This window comes from Telmatherina bonti (assembly GCF_933228915.1).
Source record: "Telmatherina bonti genome assembly, chromosome: 24".
Classification (NCBI taxonomy): domain Eukaryota; kingdom Metazoa; phylum Chordata; class Actinopteri; order Atheriniformes; family Telmatherinidae; genus Telmatherina; species Telmatherina bonti.
In genome coordinates, this window is record NC_136633.1 from 4097317 (window position 1) to 4116608 (window position 19292).

The following is a 19292-nucleotide window of genomic DNA, read 5'->3' on the forward strand; positions in this document are numbered from 1 at the left end:
GCCAGTTCGCCCACAACACTTAGCAAAGCGGATTAAAGTGGCGCAGACATGGCAGGGGAGGCTGAGGACGAGATACCGGGTACACACATGGTTATACTCTCTTTCTTATCAGCGTGGATGAAACGTGGACTGTTTTTATGGCCAGTAAATGTTAACTAGCTGCAGCTAACAACGAGCTAAAGCGTGTTAGCTTTAGCATGTTAGCTTCAGCTCGACCATCTATAAACATGTCACCTCGGTAGTTTCTCCTTCTTCACCTGGCTCTTATCTGTTTATCCACTGCCCAGAAAACGTGTTAATCTTCCATGCTTTCCACGGCTTCATTTACTGTTTTATTTCACCATGAAGCATTTTAAAAGTTGTTAGACTGCAGTGCACGCGCAACACAGTGATGTTATTCTGTTAGTTTTTATGTTTCATTTACTCAGCCGAGCAGAAAACAGGTCAGGTTCAGGGTTAGGGTTAGAGTCAGGTAGCTGGTTTGTTTCTACAGCCATCACTGGCATCCAGGTTAATAATAATTAGGGTTAGATACATCACAAGATCCACATTAGTCCAGGTTTTCATTACTGTGTTCATAAAAACCACTTCAGAAAATCATGATCAATAAGGAAACCAGAGGATTGGATCAGAAGGAAAACCTCCATCAAGACCAGAACCAGGAAGGAAAACCTCCATCTGAACCAGGAAGGAAAATCTCCATCAGGACCAGAACCAGGAGGGAAAACCTCCATCAGGACCAGAACCAGGAGGGAAAACCTCCATCAGGAACAGAACCAGGAAGGAAAACCTCCATCAGGACCAGAACCAGGAAGGAAAACCTCCATCAGAACCAGAACCAGGAAGGAAAACCTCCATCAGGACCAGAACTAGGGAGGAAAACCTCCATCAAAACTAGAACCAGGAGGGAAAACCTCCATCAGAACCAGAACCAGGAAGGAAAACCTCCATCAGAACCAGAACCAGGAAGGAAAACCTCCATCAGGACCAGAACCAGGAAGGAAAACCTCCATCAGGACCAGGACCAGGAAGGAAAACCTCCATCAGGACCAGAACCAGGAAGGAAAACCTCCATCAGAACCAGAACTTGACAGTGAAACTGATGGAAACACCTGGAAGATGCTTCATTAATCTCTTGCAGGTTGTTCTGCTGTTCTGATCCAAACGTGTTCCGGGTTTTCTTCCAGAATCGGGAGCCGTTTTTACGTTTGGGAAGAGTAAGTTTGCAGACAACGTGCCTAGTAAATTCTGGCTGAAGAACGACGTCCCTCGCCGTCTGTCCTGTGGAGACGAACACACAGCGTTGATTACAGGTACGAGCTCATAGGTGATCATCACCGGGAGAGAACCGGGAGGAATCTGTAGGCCTCGGACAGATGTCTGAGTTTAATGTTTTGCTGGGAGTAAAATATGACAAGATCTGTTCATCCTCCTGACCTGGAGATGGGTGGGAAAGGTCTTCTTCTGGTGTTTTTATGGCAGAAAGTCCTTCCAGACTTGTGGCTTTTCTAAGTCGGACTGTTTTCTGAAAGATGGTCGTAACTTGCCAAACTAAAGGGGTGTGTCCGGCTCAGTCCTGGTTCCTGCTGTTTGTCTCCTCAGAAAACGGGAAGCTCTTCATGTTTGGCAGCAACAACTGGGGCCAGCTGGGTCTGGGCTCCAAAGTCACGGTGAACAAGCCCACCTGCGTCAAAGGTTGGTCTGAAACTGTCCCACCCCCGTTCCAGCGCTGGCCTGCAGATGTCATCCTGATGACATCGTTAATATGACCAGATGATGCATCAGTTTCCTCCGCTGTGGCAGAACAGACCAACATCAACACGCAGTTTGCAGGAATCTCCGGTTTGCTACACTTACAGCAGTACCTGTAACACGTACCGGTACCTGTAACACATACCGGTACCTGTAACACGTACCGGTACCTGTAACACGTACCGGTACCTGTAACACATACCGGTACCTGTAACACATACCGGTACCTGTAACACGTACCGGTACCTGTAACACATACCGGTACCTGTAACACATACCGGTACCTGTAACATGTACCGGTACCTGTAACACGTACCGGTACCTGTAACACGTACCGGTACCTGTAACACGTACCAGTACCTGTAACACATACCGGTACCTGTAACACGTACCAGTACCTGTAACACATACTGGTACCTGTAACACGTACCGGTACCTGTAACACATACCGGTACCTGTAACACGTAGCCATACCTGTAACACATACCTGTACCTGTAACACTTAGCCGTACCTGTAACACGGACCAGTACCTGTAACACATACCGGTAGCTGTACCTGTAACACAGACCAGTACCTGTAACACGTAGCCATACCTGTAACACAGACCAGTACCTGTAACACGTAGCCATACCTGTAACACATACCAGTACCTGTAACACGTAGCCATACCTGTAACACGGACCAGTACCTGTAACATATACCGGTACCTGTAACATGTACCTGTACCTGTAACACATGGCGGTACCTGTAACACGTACCTGTACCTGTAACACGTAGCTGTACCTGTAACACATACCTGTACCTGTAACACGTAGCCATACCTGTAACACGGACCAGTACCTGTAACACGTAGCCATACCTGTAACACATACCAGTACCTGTAACACGTAGCCATAACTGTAACACTGACCAGTACCTGTAACATGTACCTGTACCTGTAACACATGGCGGTACCTGTAATACATACCTGTACCTGTAACACGTAGCCGTACCTGTAACACATACCTGTACCTGTACCTGTAACACGTAGCCATACCTGTAACACATACCAGTAACACATACCAGTACCTGTAACACGTAGCCATAACTGTAACACGGACCAGTACCTGTAACATGTACCTGTACCTGTAACACATGGCGGTACCTGTAATACATACCTGTACCTGTAACACGTAGCCGTACCTGTAACACATACCGGTACCTGTAACACGTACCAGTACCTGTGACACATACCGGTACCTGTAACACATACCGGTACCTGTAACACGTAGCCATACCTGTAACACATACCTGTACCTGTAACACTTAGCCGTACCTGTAACACGGACCAGTACCTGTAACACATACCGGTAGCTGTACCTGTAACACAGACCAGTACCTGTAACACGTAGCCATACCTGTAACACAGACCAGTACCTGTAACACGTAGCCATACCTGTAACACATACCAGTACCTGTAACACGTAGCCATACCTGTAACACGGACCAGTACCTGTAACATATACCGGTACCTGTAACATGTACCTGTACCTGTAACACATGGCGGTACCTGTAACACGTACCTGTACCTGTAACACGTAGCTGTACCTGTAACACATACCTGTACCTGTAACACGTAGCCATACCTGTAACACGGACCAGTACCTGTAACACGTAGCCATACCTGTAACACATACCAGTACCTGTAACACGTAGCCATAACTGTAACACTGACCAGTACCTGTAACATGTACCTGTACCTGTAACACATGGCGGTACCTGTAATACATACCTGTACCTGTAACACGTAGCCGTACCTGTAACACATACCTGTACCTGTACCTGTAACACGTAGCCATACCTGTAACACATACCAGTAACACATACCAGTACCTGTAACACGTAGCCATAACTGTAACACGGACCAGTACCTGTAACATGTACCTGTACCTGTAACACATGGCGGTACCTGTAATACATACCTGTACCTGTAACACGTAGCCGTACCTGTAACACATACCGGTACCTGTAACACGTACCAGTACCTGTGACACATACCGGTACCTGTAACATGTACTTGTACCTGTAACACGTACCAGTACCTGTAACACATACCGGTACCTGTAACACATACCGGTACCTGTAACACATACCGGTACCTGTAACACGTAGCCATACCTGTAACACGTAGCCATACCTGTAACACGGACGAGTACCTGTAACATGTACCTGTACCTGTAACACATGGCGGTACCTGTAACACATACCTGTACCTGTAACACGTAGCCGTACCTGTAACACGTACCTGTAACATGTAGCTGTACCTGTAACACGGACCAGTACCTGTAACACGTAGCCATACCTGTAACACGGACCAGTACCTGTAACACGTAGCCATACCTGTAACACGGACCAGTACCTGTAACACGTAGCCATACCTGTAACACGGACCAGTACCTGTAACACGAAGCCATACCTGTAACACATACCAGTACCTGTAACACGTAGCCATACCTGTAACACGGACCAGTACCTGTAACATATACCGGTAGCTGTACCTGTAACACATGGCGGTACCTGTAACACATACCTGTACCTGTAACACGTAGCCATACCTGTAACACATACCGGTACCTGTAACACGTACCAGTACCTGTAACACATACCGGTACCTGTACCTGTAACACGTACCAGTACCTGTAACACATACCAGTACCTGTAACACGTACCAGTACCTGTAACACGTACCAGTACCTGTAACACGTACCGGTACCTGTAACACATACCGGTACCTGTAACACGTAGCCATACCTGTAACACATACCTGTACCTGTAACACGTAGCCATACCTGTAACACATACCAGTACCTTTAACACGTAGCCATAACTGTAACACGGACCAGTACCTGTAACATATACCGGTACCTGTAACACATACCTGTACCTGTAAGATATACCGGTACCTGTAACACATACCTGTACCTGTAACACGTAGCTGTACCTGTAACATGGACCAGTACCTGTAACATATACCGGTACCTGTAACACGTACCTGTACCTGTAAAACGTATCTGTACCTGTAACATGTGTCTGTACCTGTAACACGTACCGGTACCTGCAAGACGTGGCAGTAGTTTGTCAGGTCTCCGTGTTTGTCCTTGTAAACCAGCTGCTCATTTACATACACATTACTATTTATGAGGTGCTTTCCATCGACCATTTATGGCTGAATGTGGGCGTGCCGGGGACGGAACAGGAGGTGGAAGCTTGTGCGCTGGCTTTGAGGTTCAGGCATGACAGGAACACGATCCTACACAATGTTTTATATATGAGACCCCGGACTCTGCTTTTCTTCACGTGTGAACGACTTCTCAAAGCCTTTTGATTACGTTTTTATCTGCTTTCAGCTCTGAAGTCGGAGAAAGTCCATCTTGTGGCCTGTGGAAGGAACCACACCCTGATCTGCACAGGTAAGAACCAGATCCAGAGCCCTGTCTGGACTCGGCTACGTAAACTCACCTGGGCTGTCCGTCTGCAGTGCAGGGACGGGTGTACGCCTGTGGCGGGAACAGCGAGGGTCAGCTGGGCCTTGGCGACTGCGAGGAGAGGACAGCCTTCCAGAGAGTCCACTTCTTTGATTCTCAGGGACCAATCAGGATGCTGGCTGCCGGTTCGAACACCTCAGCTGCTCTGACAGGTCAGCAGGGCGGCGCCTTCAGCGGCGTGGTTCTAATGTAAACCGGCTGAAACCGGTGCTTGTGTTTCAGCCAGCGGGAAGCTCTTCATGTGGGGGGACAACACGGAGGGGCAGATCGGTCTGGGGAAGGACGGCCAGGCCTCCACCCCTCAGCAGGTCAGCGTGGGACGTCCTGTCAGCTGGGTGTCCTGCGGGTACTACCACTCCGCCCTGGTGACGGGTGAGTCCACACGGTGTCCGGTCCGGTCCAGAGTCTGGGTCTGACGCGTCTCTGTGTCCTGGCAGTGGACGGCGGTCTGTACACGTTTGGGGAGCGGGACAGTGGTAAACTGGGACTGGGCACCGAGCAACTGTCCGGACACCGAGCGCCTCAGCGGGTGAAGAGCATCAAGGATCCGGTGAGGCAGGTGGCCTGCGGGGGCGGGCACACGGTGGTGCTGACAGGTAAGTGTCCACCAATCAGAGCAAAGGAAACTGGTACTATTGGGAAATACTTGCTGCTAGCAACACAAAGGCCTCTGATGCGAGGTACAACATTGACTCTACCGTTAGAGGCGAACAAGAGCACAAACACAGAGGTGGATGGTCCTTCTCAGTACTTTTACAGTTCTCTGTTGCACCGCGACCAACACTCGCACCTCGTTGTAAGCAGCTAAACTGCTGTTTATGGAAACGGCGCCGAAGGGCCACGTTACCGGCAGATTGACCCTTTCACCGGTTCTACCGCTGTGTACTGCGTTGTTGGCAGCAAGTACGTAGCTGAATGTCACCGAGTATGCAAGAAGTAAGTCCCAGCCCCATGTTTCAGTCAGGAAACCGTCGGACAACCCATCTGGATGTCCCATCTGGATGTCCCATCCTACGTCACAGTTCCTTCGTTGCCATTCGGGATTGATCCGATCCGTAAACCAGGATTTGAATTTTCATTCACCGTTTTTCTCACAACTTCATACTTCTACATCCAGCAACTCCAGTTAACAATATGATAATATTTTATAGAGACACTGCAGATCAAACCCTGTGATGGTCCAGGTGTACCTGCCTCTCACCCAATTATTACTGGTATAATGAAACACTTTTATTTATCTTGCAGGATCGCAGGAAGTCGGCAAATAATGAACACACGCAAACTCTTTGCCCCAATGATTAAATCAGCGTTTTATTAATCAGGCAGCACAAGAGCAAGCAATACATCATTGGTTAAAGCACTTGCAGTTTCCAGCTCTTACCGTAACAGGATCGGTTGGGGAGCCCACAACCCCGGTACAGAGTGCCAAAACCAGCTGGGCGTCCTGATCAGATAGACCCGCAGCAGACTCCACCGAAGTCCGGGACTTCTCCACTTTATACCCATGCACAAACAACACTGTCCGCGAGCAGGTAGAGAGGTGGCCAAACTTCCCCACAATACAGACACACAGTGGCTGCGCAAGACTCAGCTGTTATTGAGTCCTCTCAACATTCTCATGACCTTTCATAAAGCAAACACAGTTGTTTTACAGAATGCAGCTGTGCATAGCCGAATAACAGGATGCAGCCGTGCACAGCTGCACGTAGGCAGTTACATAGAAATTAAATGAAGGCACACAACATCACAATATCAGTGTATCACACTTCATTCCACTCTTGATGTCTTGTGACATCATTAATTTATTCCCGTCATTGAATGAGGGCACACAACATCACCATTGAAGTTTATACTTCAACTGGGATACCTCCAGCCTTACTGGACTAAGTGGTTCCACCCAGTTATTACTGGGATACCTCCAGCCTTACTGGACTAAGTGGTTCCACCCAGTTATTACTGGGATACCTCCAGCCTTACTGGACTAAGTGGTTCCACCCAGTTATTACTGGGATACCTCCAGCCTTACTGGACTAAGTGGTTCCACCCAGTTATTACTGGGATACCTCCAGCCTTACTGGACTAAGTGGTTCCACCCAGTTATTACTGGGATACCTCCAGCCTTACTGGACTAAGTGGTTCCACCCAGTTATTACTGGGATACCTCCAGCCTTACTGGACTAAGTGGTTCCACCCAGTTATTACTGGGATACCTCCAGCCTTACTGGACTAAGTGGTTCCACCCAGTTATTACTGGGATACCTCCAGCCTTACTGGACTAAGTGGTTCCACCCAGTTATTACTGGGATACCTCCAGCCTTACTGGACTAAGTGGTTCCACCCAGTTATTACTGGGATACCTCCAGCCTTACTGGACTAAGTGGTTCCACCCAGTTATTACTGGGATACCTCCAGCCTTACTGGACTAAGTGGTTCCACCCAGTTATTACTGGGATACCTCCAGCCTTACTGGACTAAGTGGTTCCACCCAGTTATTACTGGGATACCTCCAGCCTTACTGGACTAAGTGGTTCCACCCAGTTATTACTGGGATACCTCCAGCCTTACTGGACTAAGTGGTTCCACCCAGTTATTACTGGGATACCTCCAGCCTTACTGGACTAAGTGGTTCAGGAAATGGACTGCCGATCAAAAGTTTGGGAAATTCACTCCCTTCCCATGAAGTCGGCAAGAAAAGAGTCTAAATATTAAATTTGAACAGAAAATATGATGTGTGTCAAAAGGCCTGGTCGACATTCGGCATGGCAACAGGAGTTCTGACCCCCACCCGTCCTGGAGTCTTCCTCTTCACCACACTGTGGAGCTGGGTGGGGTTCAGATCCACAGACTGGGCTGGGTTCTGCTCTTTCAGCATTGCTGGCACACTTTAGAGGCATGTTTGGGGTCATGGTCCTGCCGTAGCAGGACACATCCACAGCGTAAGGCGCGGTGCTGCAGGATCTCTTGGCAGCTCTCCAGACCATCACACCGCCTCCAGCGTGTTTGGTCTTGCAGATGATTGTCTTCTTGCAGAGTATTGGAGAGAGTCAGTGGTGCATCTGAAAGCGGTGGAAGCAGGTTAGACCGCAGGCTGTCGTTGACTTGCTCTGGTCCCTGGCTGTCTTTCAGAGGACGACGTGTACACGTTTGGACTGGGTCAGTTTGGACAGCTCGGTCACGGGACGTTCACCTTCGAGTCCCGGCTGCCCCGTGTAGTGGAACACTTCCGGAAGGGTCGCGTGTGTCTGGTGTCCTGTGGAGAAAACCACACGGCCGTGATCACAGGTGCGTTGTGGGCTGCAGACGTGGTCCTTCAGCAGGTCCGATGGCTGACAACATGCGTCTTTCCCCAGATGGAGGCCTTCTCTACACGTTCGGGGACGGCAGACATGGTAAACTGGGTCTGGGTGAAGAAAACTTTACCAACCAGTTTAAGCCGACTCTGTGTCCACGGTTCCTGCAGTACCACGTTCAGGCGGTAGGCGTTTTCACCCCCACCCAACTTTGACCTGAGGTCCCGTCAGGCTCTGATGTCGGTTCCCCTGTCCAGGCCACGTGTGGGGGCTGTCACATGGTTGTGTTGGCTCGTCCCAGGGCTCCTGGCAGCGACCCCGTGACTCTGGAGGACGACGACGTGACCGAGGACTTCCTGGAGAAACCTTACGTGGAGCTGCTGGGCAGCACCAACAGTTCCTCCTCCCTGCAGAGGAGTCTCTCTGCTCGGGTCCGCAGGAGGGAGAGGGTGGGTACTGGTCCCGAGCCCGTCTCAGTCCTCCACACAGGGTATCGAAGCCATGCTAATGCTTCCTCCCCTCCAGGAGCGATCTCCAGACCAGTTTGGCGCCATGTTCCGGACGCTGCCCGTCATGACGCCCGGCTTCCTCCAGCCGCCGCTACCCGTCTCCAGCCAGACCATCCCACCCAGACTGCCCCCCGCTGAGCTGACCCATAGAAAGGTGCTGAACGGCGCTCGCCAAGAGGGGAGCCGAGGGTCAATCCATCAGGGTACCTACCTCACCCCCACCTCCTCCTCTTCCTCCTCATCCTGTCCACTCAGAGCTCAACATGAAACGGTTTAGTTAACCTTTATTCTGATGTTATTTTGGTTCAGTTAACAAACTGGTTCCGACTAGTTTAGACTGGTTCAGACTGCTTCAGAGCACAACGCTGGCAGCCCTGACCAGAAACCTCTCCACAGCTGACCAGTCGGTCTGCCTGATGAGGCAACATTTCATTTGGCTGAAAAGAAAACTGGAGTCTGGAAAAGCTTCATAGTTACGACGTTTCTGGGTTCTGAAGTTTCAGCCCTTCCTGTGAACTCTGCATCCACGCCAAAATATTAAAACGCTTCAGTTGTGGTTGCTTTATCCTACATCAGAGCCCACGACACATAATAGGTCCGTTCTGAACTCAGTGCGATCTGCAGAGTCCTGATCTGCTTTATGCTGCAGACTCTGCTGTTCATCAGAAAGAGTTGGAAAGATTCTTTAGAACCCGGCTCTGAAGCAGCTGCAGCCAAGACGACGTGTGATGAAGTCGTTTCTCATCGTTTACCAGAGGGACCACTGCAGGGAGGGAAAAAAGCACTGCCCCTAGCACTACATGGCAGTGCCTGCATCCAACTGAATAGAATAGAATAGAATAGAATAGAGAATCCTTTTGTCTTTGTTTTTGTTGAAGTTTAATTACAATTTTTTTTCATTCTATCATCTTAATCCTTTAATTTGATTTTTGAAACTAATTTAATTTTCTTATATTTATTTTGTTATTTGAAAAACATTTTTATTTGATGTAATCTTTTATTTAATTTTAATAATTTAGTTTTATTATATACTATCCGTTTTATTTAATTTATTTTTACCATATATTTTTCAAAAAAACCTTATAATAATAATATCAACAATAATAATAATAAGAAATGTTTTTTTGTTTAATTTAATTTTCTTAAATTAAAGTTTAAATAAATTCCATCACAATTGTTTTTTCATCATCACATGAATTTCCAGTGAATAAATAAATCTCTGTCTTCATGGTCATTTGTAAAGTTGAAGCTTTTTTACAGTTTTTTTTCAGCTTTTAGTTTTTAAATCGAAATCTTGCAATGTCATGTTGAATTTGTCATGTTGAATATAGTCTATTGTATTTGTTCAAGGTTGAAGAGAAAAAACCCGAAAGTAAGTCTCATCCGACCCAGCTGCAGCGTGCTCATGGTCGTCGTGGTGATCATGTTGTGGTAGCGATCATAGTTGTGGTGTGTTCTGTGTTTCAGAACAGGCAGAGGCAGACAGCTTTGTGGAGAGCGTGACGGACGCCGACAGCGTTAAAGACCTGGGAGAAACAACAGATTTCCTCAACATGGTGGGATGACTGGCTTCCTCCTCAACGCTACGGCTGAACTAACTGAAGTAACAACAGAAAGAAAGACCAGATCTTTTTGCTCATTTGCCCTTTTCTTTTCCTCCTACAGACACATGTGATGAAGATGGACCCCGGTGATAAAACTCTGACTCTGTCTCCTCTGCAGAAGGTATTTTTTATCTCTTACTGTCACATCTCCCCGGTCGTCATAGCTAATTTTCTTTTCTTTCTCCATCATGAATTTCTCCGCTGTTTTACCTTCATCGGTCCGGTCTCTCAGGTTGTTTCTGGTTTAGTTTTTGTCTAAAACCTCCAGAGCTGCTTTGAGCTGTAGCTGATGTTCAGTTTAGGTACGGACAAGCTATGGCAAAAGATTTGGAACAAAATTAGGAACTAAGGACAGATTTGATACTTTCTGTACAGGAACTTGACAGATCATGCTATCCAGTCATGTGTCTGGTCCAGCAACTAGTTTAAACTGACACTGGCTCCACTCATCATCGCAAGCAGAGGCTAATGAGCAGCATGAGGCTAGCAACTAGCATGAGGCTAGCAACTAGCATGAGTGTAGCGACTAGCAACTAGCATGAGGCTAGCAACTAGCATGAGTGTAGCGACTAGCGACTAGCATGAGGCTAGCAACTAGCATGAGTGTAGTGACTAGCAACTAGCATGAGGCTAGCAACTAGCATGAGTGTAGCGACTAGCGACTAGCATGAGGCTAGCAACTAGCATGAGTGTAGCAACTAGCGACTAGCATGAGGCTAGCAACTAGCATGAGTGTAGCGACTAGCATGAGGCTAGCAACTAGCATGAGTGTAGCGACTAGCATGAGGCTAGCAACTAGCATGAGTGTAGCGACTAGCATGAGACAGACTAACAACTAGTGCAGGGATAGAAGAACCTGTAATATTTTAGCAGAAGTCAGCGATCAGGGCGAATAGTTCCCAAATCGCGTGACTCATAAAAAAACAAAACTTAGTTATGGATTTAAAACTTAACAACATAAAAACTGCAAGAAGAGAGATAAAATATCTAAATAATCCCTGTTATTTACATACACACACAAATGAATTCATGCTCAAGACAATAAATACCACAACTTCTGACCTCTCAGACCTGTCTGCTTTACCAGCGCTATGACAAGTCAACCCAGATAACCCTGAAGTTAGCTCCCGCTTCAGTCCAGGAAGAGTCACCTCGCCCCCACCGCCTGACCTTGGTTTGGGACAGAAGCAGGAGAGTTGAGCAGCTTTAGTGAAATTAACAGAGCAGCACAGCAGTGAAGTATACATAATACAAGATGAAACTAGCTCCCTTCTACCAGCATTGTAAGGACTCATTTTCCAAACCACCTCAAACACATTGTGGTTCCGAAGCTAATCGACCAGATGGAAGCTGAGGAAGATTTAGGATACCCTCCTATAAAGAATCTGTTTCCGTGACTGTCATCATCATCCAAACAAGAAGCTCATCAAAGCATCTGACATGTTTACCTCTTAACTCATTGTTTTCTTTCCTGTCATTGAGCCGTCTTTGTGGTCCCAAGGCCGTCCCACCTCTAGGGGGGGTTCTTGACCTGTTTTCTCTTTTCGGTTAAATGACTTTGCCTCTGCTGGCTGGTCTTCCCCAACTGCCCTACAGCCTTTCCTGTCTGCTACCTGCATTAGCAGGACTTACTGTTACCCAGGATGTACATAGTAGAAAGGAGAGGTTGTGTTGCACCTCCACAGCACAGAATAGCTGTCCCAACTGTTCCCTGAGGTTTACCAACATCTGCTCAACATCGAACCCATCCTCGAACAACAAGACCTGCCCTTGCAACAGCAAACCTCTTACACTATTGACAAACCCTGCTCTTGTAATAAATCCCTTCCACTATTGACAAACCCTGCTCTTGTAATAAATCCCTTCCACTATTGACAAACCCTGCTCTTGTAATAAATCCCTTCCACTATTGACAAACCCTGCTCTTGTAATAAATCCCTTCCACTATTGACAAGCCCTGCCTTTGCAACAACAAACCCCTTCCAATATTGATAAACCCTGCCCTCGCAACAAACCTCTTCTACTATTGACAAACCCCGCCCTCGCAACAACAAACCTATCCGCGAACAGCGAACCCTGCTCCTCGCAATGTTAATTTCCATCCCCAATTACAATCCCTGCCTTCACAACAGCTAACCCCGCCCTCACAATGACAAACCCCATCCACCTTTGCAACAACACCCACTCATAAAAAAACACACCCTCCTCTCAGCAGCTTTTCATGTTATACAGTAAGAGACCAGAAACAACCTTGAGGACTCAGTAGACCTGATCTTTCTGATGTGCCTCTGCATGTCTGTCCTTTCTAATGCATGCCTGTCTTTCGTCCCCTTTTTGCCATCTTGTGCTGTGGATAGAGGAAGGGTAAGCATGCTCAGCTGGTGACAGAGCAGAGTGAACGAAAGGAGAAAAAGCCGTCCAAGCAGAGCAGTTTTTCTTCGTCTTCTGCATCCCATAAGAGTGGCGCTGTCTCCCCTCGTCGGGCGTTGCCCACCGAGCTCTTGAGGAGCAGCAGAACTCTGTCCTCTCAGAGTTCACAGAGACAGAAGACAAGCAGTCAAAGTAAGGACGAGTTGATCTTAGCTGTGGAAGAGCTTCAGTCGAGGCCTGCTAAGAACCAGCCTCCCAGCATTGCTGACATCAGGAAGGCTGCGTCCAAGCAGCGCCCTAAAGCAGCTCCCAGTAGACGGCAGCTTGTGGGGGTCAGCAGGAAACCATCAGTCGACTGGAAACCAGAACACTCTGAAACCAGGAAGACCTCTTCAGTAGTAAAGGCAGTTATGGCTAGAAGAAAACCCATGCTGGTTGAACGCCAGCGTTCAGGTCACATGACATCACCTCACATGAGTGATGCTGTGAATGAGGACAGCTCCGCAAGCTCCAGACCAGTTCAGGAAAAAAAAAAACCCAGAAACTCCAAAGAAAAAACAAATTTATCTAAAAAATCCAAGAATGAAAAGAATCAAAAAGCTGCTCAGGTTGCAGAGGAGTCCGAAGGGAAGAAATTAGGTCTGGGTCTGCTTGCTGGTGCCGCTTCGCTCGCTGCAGGTTCTGTTTTAATCCATGAGATGGCAGCTAGAAGCCGCTCCAGGTCCCCGTCTCCGTTGGACAGTGGAGGTGTCCCTCAGGACAGTCCAACAAAATCTGGAAGTGAAGAGGGGGAATCATGTGGAGCCGATTTTAGCAACAAATCTGTTGTCAGCATCAACATCATTCCCGCTCCAGAGAGTCCTAGACACAGGATGAGTCAGGACGCAAGTCGGGACACAAGTCAGGACACGAGTCAGGACGCAAGTCGGGACACGAGTCAGGACGCAAGTCGGGACACGAGTCAGGACGCAAGTCGGGACACGAGTCAGGACGCAAGTCGGGACACGAGTCAGGACGCAAGTCGGGACACGAGTCGGGACACAAGTCTGGATGAGAAGGACATGAGTCAGGATGAAGGTGAGGAATGGATACACTCCATATCAGCCAAGGGAAAAGAGAAGGAGGACGAGGAGGATGAGGATGAAGAAGGCCAGAGAACCAGTCCGGAGGAAGAGGTCAGTCAGAGTGAGAAAGCTACAGAAGATGACGAAGATGAGGAAAAAGACAGAGACAGCCTACAACCAGAAGATGAGTCTCTATCTGATGAAGAGGAGGATGAAGAAGATGTGAGAAGTGCTGAAGAAGACGAGGAGGAAACAAGTGGAGCTACAGGGAATGGAACTGAAACTGAGGAGAAAGGCAGTAAGAGTGGAGATGTAGAAGAAGAGGAGGAAGAGGAGGAGGAAGAAGGGTCAACTGAAGAGACTGGAAGTAAAGGAGACACCGAAAACGAAGAGGAAGAGGAGGAAGAATTAGAAAGCAAGGATGAGGAAGAAATAACTTCTTCACAAAGTAAAACAGAGAGTGAAACAGATGAGGGGGAGGAAGAGGAGGAAGGTTCGAGTCAGGAGACTGAGAGCAAAGGAACAGACACTGAAAATGAGGAGGAAGATGAGGACGAAGAGGGGGATGTGGACAGCGAGGATGAGGAAGAAGAAGACGACAATGAAAGTGACACTTTGGGGGAAAATGAAGACAGCGAGGAACAGAGTGAAACAGGAGAAGATGAGGAAGAGGAAAAAAGCAGTGAGGAAGGAGACAAAGATGAAGAGGAGGAAGAAGAAGAAGGAGGAGAGGAAGAAGAGGAGGAACAGGAAGGAGAGGAGGAGGAGGAAGAAGAAGAGGAGGAGGTGGTGGAGGAAGAGGAAGAAGAGGAGGAACAGGAAGGAGAGGAGGAGGAGGAAGAAGAAGAGGAAGGCGAGGAGGAAGAAGAGGGAGATAAGGAGGAAGAAGAGGAGGAAGGCGAGGAAGAGGAGGAAGAAGAGGAAGAAGAGGAAGATGAGGAGGAAGAAGAGGAGTTTGTAAGAAAGAAGAAAACTGGGGGAGTAAAAAAACAGAGTGTGAAATCTGTAAACAAACGAGGATCAGGACGAAGTGGAGTTCAGATGGCTGGTGAGGAAGAGGAGTTCTGGGACGATGTTCTTCCTCAGTACCTCAACCTGAAGTGAACTCGGACGTCTGATCACATTTATTGACCTTTTTGGACAACATTGACGAGAAGAGGACGTTAACAAGTAAAGAGAGACTTAATGCAGATCAGTAAACATGATGCAACATGTGTAAAGATCAGTAAACATTATGTATACATGTGTAAAGATCAGTAAACATGATGCAACATGTGTAAAGATCAGTAAACATTATGTATACATGTGTAAAGATCAGTAAACATGATGCAACATGTGTAAAGATCAGTAAACACGATGCAACATGTGTAAAGATCAGTAAACATGATGTATACATGTGTAAAGATCAGTAAACACGATGCAACTTGTGTAAAGATCAGTAAACACGATGCAACATGTGTAAAGATCAGTAAACACGATGCAACATGTGTAAAGATCAGTAAACAGGATGCAACTTGTGTAAAGATCAGTAAACACGATGCAACATGTGTAAAGATCAGTAAACATGATGTATACATGTGTAAAGATCAGTAAACACGATGCAACTTGTGTAAAGATCAGTAAACACGATGCAACATGTGTAAAGATCAGTAAACACGATGCAACTTGTGTAAAGATCAGTAAACACGATGCAACATGTGTAAAGATCAGTAAACACGATGCAACATGTGTAAAGATCAGTAAACATGATGTATACATGTGTAAAGATCAGTAAACATGATGCAACATGTGTAAAGATCAGTAAACACGATGCAACTTGTGTAAAGATCAGTAAACACGATGCAACATGTGTAAAGATCAGTAAACATGATGTATACATGTGTAAAGATCAGTAAACACGATGCAACTTGTGTAAAGATCAGTAAACACGATGCAACATGTGTAAAGATCAGTGAACAGGATGCAACTTGTGTAAAGATCAGTAAACACGATGCAACATGTGTAAAGATCAGTAAACAGGATGCAACTTGTGTAAAGATCAGTAAACACGATGCAACATGTGTAAAGATCAGTAAACACGATGCAACATGTGTAAAGATCAGTAAACAGGATGCAACTTGTGTAAAGATCAGTAAACACGATGCAACATGTGTAAAGATCAGTAAACAGGATGCAACTTGTGTAAAGATCAGTAAACACGATGCAACATGTGTAAAGATCAGTAAACAGGATGCAACTTGTGTAAAGATCAGTAAACACGATGCAACATGTGTAAAGATCAGTAAACAGGATGCAACATGTGTAAAGATCAGTAAACAGGATGCAACATGTGTAAAGATCAGTAAACACGATGCAACATGTGTAAAGATCAGTAAACACGATGCAACATGTGTAAAGATCAGTAAACAGGATGCAACTTGTGTAAAGATCAGTAAACAGGATGCAACTTGTGTAAAGATCAGTAAACACGATGCAACATGTGTAAAGATCAGTAAACAGGATGCAACTTGTGTAAAGATCAGTAAACAGGATGCAACATGTGTAAAGATCAGTAAACACGATGCAACATGTGTAAAGATCAGTAAACACGATGCAACATGTGTAAAGATCAGTAAACAGGATGCAACATGTGTAAAGATCAGTAAACAGGATGCAACTTGTGTAAAGATCAGTAAACAGGATGCAACTTGTGTAAAGATCGGTAAACAGGATGCAACATGTGTAAAGATCAGTAAACAGGATGCAACTTGTGTAAAGATCAGTAAACACGATGCAACATGTGTAAAGATCAGTAAACAGGATGCAACTTGTGTAAAGATCAGTAAACAGGATGCAACTTGTGTAAAGATCAGTAAACACGATGCAACGTGTAAAGATCAGTAAACAGGATGCAACTTGTGTAAAGATCAGTAAACAGGATGCAACTTGTGTAAAGATCAGTAAACACGATGCAATGTGTAAAGATCAGTAAACACGATGTAAACATGTGTAAAGATCGGTAAACACGATGCAACATGTGTAAAGATCAGTAAACACGATGCAACATGTGTAAAGATCAGTAAACACGATGCAACATGTGTAAAGATCAGTAAACAGGATGCAACTTGTGTAAAGATCAGTAAACAGGATGCAACTTGTGTAAAGATCAGTAAACACGATGCAACATGTGTAAAGATCAGTAAACACGATGTAAACATGTGTAAAGATCGGTAAACACGATGCAACATGTGTAAAGATCAGTAAACACGATGCAACATGTGTAAAGATCAGTAAACAGGATGCAACTTGTGTAAAGATCAGTAAACACGATGCAACATGTGTAAAGATCAGTAAACACGATGCAACATGTGTAAAGATCAGTAAACACGATGCAACATGTGTAAAGATCAGTAAACACGATGCAACTTGTGTAAAGATCAGTAAACACGATGCAACATGTGTAAAGATCAGTAAACACGATGCAACATGTGTAAAGATCAGTAAACAGGATGCAACTTGTGTAAAGATCAGTAAACACGATGCAACATGTGTAAAGATCAGTAAACACGATGCAACGTGTAAAGATCAGTAAACAGGATGCAACATGTGTAAAGATCAGTAAACAGGATGCAACATGTGTAAAGATCAGTAAACACGATGCAACATGTGTAAAGATCAGTAAACACGATGCAACGTGTAAAGATCAGTAAACAGGATGCAACTTGTGTAAAGATCAGTAAACACGGTGCAACGTGTAAAGATCAGTAAACAGGATGCAACATGTGTAAAGATCAGTAAACACGATGCAACATGTGTAAAGATCAGTAAACACGATGCAACGTGTAAAGATCAGTAAACAGGATGCAACATGTGTAAAGATCAGTAAACAGGATGCAACTTGTGTAAAGATCAGTAAACAGGATGCAACTTGTGTAAAGATCAGTAAACACGATGCAACGTGTAAAGATCAGTAAACAGGATGCAACTTGTGTAAAGATCAGTAAACAGGATGCAACTTGTGTAAAGATCAGTAAACACGATGCAACATGTGTAAAGATCAGTAAACACGATGCAACATGTGTAAAGATCAGTAAACACGATGCAACATGTGTAAAGATCAGTAAACACGATGCAACATGTGTAAAGATCAGTAAACAGGATGCAACTTGTGTAAAGATCAGTAAACACGATGCAACGTGTAAAGATCAGTAAACACGATGCAACATGTGTAAAGATCAGTAAACACGATGTAAACATGTGTAAAGATCGGTAAACACGATGCAACTTGTGTAAAGATCAGTAAACACGATGCAACATGTGTAAAGATCAGTAAACACGATGCAACTTGTGTAAAGATCAGTAAACACGATGCAACATGTGTAAAGATCAGTAAACAGGATGCAACTTGTGTAAAGATCAGTAAACACGATGCAACATGTGTAAAGATCAGTAAACACGATGCAACATGTGTAAAGATCAGTAAACAGGATGCAACATGTGTAAAGATCAGTAAACACGATGCAACATGTGTAAAGATCAGTAAACACGATGCAACATGTGTAAAGATCAGTAAACACGATGCAACATGTGTAAAGATCAGTAAACAGGATGCAACATGTGTAAAGATCAGTAAACACGATGCAACATGTGTAAAGATCAGTAAACACGATGCAACTTGTGTAAAGATCAGTAAACACGATGCAACATGTGTAAAGATCAGTAAACACGATGCAACATGTGTAAAGATCAGTAAACAGGATGCAACATGTGTAAAGATCAGTAAACAGGATGCAACTTGTGTAAAGATCAGTAAACAGGATGCAACATGTGTAAAGATCAGTAAACAGGATGCAACATGTGTAAAGATCAGTAAACACGATGCAACATGTGTAAAGATCAGTAAACACGATGCAACTTGTGTAAAGATCAGTAAACACGATGCAACATGTGTAAAGATCAGTAAACACGATGCAACTTGTGTAAAGATCAGTAAACAGGATGCAACATGTGTAAAGATCGGTAAACATGATGCAACATGTGTAAAGATAAGTAAACATGATGCAACATGTGTAAAGATAAGTAAACACAATGCAACATGTGTAAAGATCAGTAAACAGGATGCAACTTGTGTAAAGATCAGTAAACAGGATGCAACATGTGTAAAGATCGGTAAACATGATGCAACATGTGTAAAGATAA

The 19292-nt window shown here is 45.5% G+C and overlaps 1 protein-coding gene across 1 annotated transcript in view; it reads left to right on the forward strand.

The window, feature by feature from the left end:
* rpgrb (retinitis pigmentosa GTPase regulator b) overlaps positions 1-19292 on the forward strand; it is a gene marked incomplete at its 3' end in the record, with an annotated part of 43896 nt that continues 24604 nt past the window's right edge. The window contains exons 1-15 of the mRNA XM_079263833.1: positions 1-79; positions 1188-1313; positions 1603-1695; positions 5140-5202; positions 5271-5429; positions 5500-5649; positions 5715-5873; positions 8404-8559; positions 8628-8752; positions 8825-9016; positions 9093-9279; positions 10544-10632; positions 10742-10801; positions 13038-13382; positions 13632-15071. Coding sequence (XP_079119959.1) covers positions 49-79; positions 1188-1313; positions 1603-1695; positions 5140-5202; positions 5271-5429; positions 5500-5649; positions 5715-5873; positions 8404-8559; positions 8628-8752; positions 8825-9016; positions 9093-9279; positions 10544-10632; positions 10742-10801; positions 13038-13382; positions 13632-15071 — 3375 coding nt within the window. The 5' untranslated portion in view covers positions 1-48. The remainder of the gene's footprint in view (positions 80-1187; positions 1314-1602; positions 1696-5139; positions 5203-5270; positions 5430-5499; positions 5650-5714; positions 5874-8403; positions 8560-8627; positions 8753-8824; positions 9017-9092; positions 9280-10543; positions 10633-10741; positions 10802-13037; positions 13383-13631; positions 15072-19292) is intronic.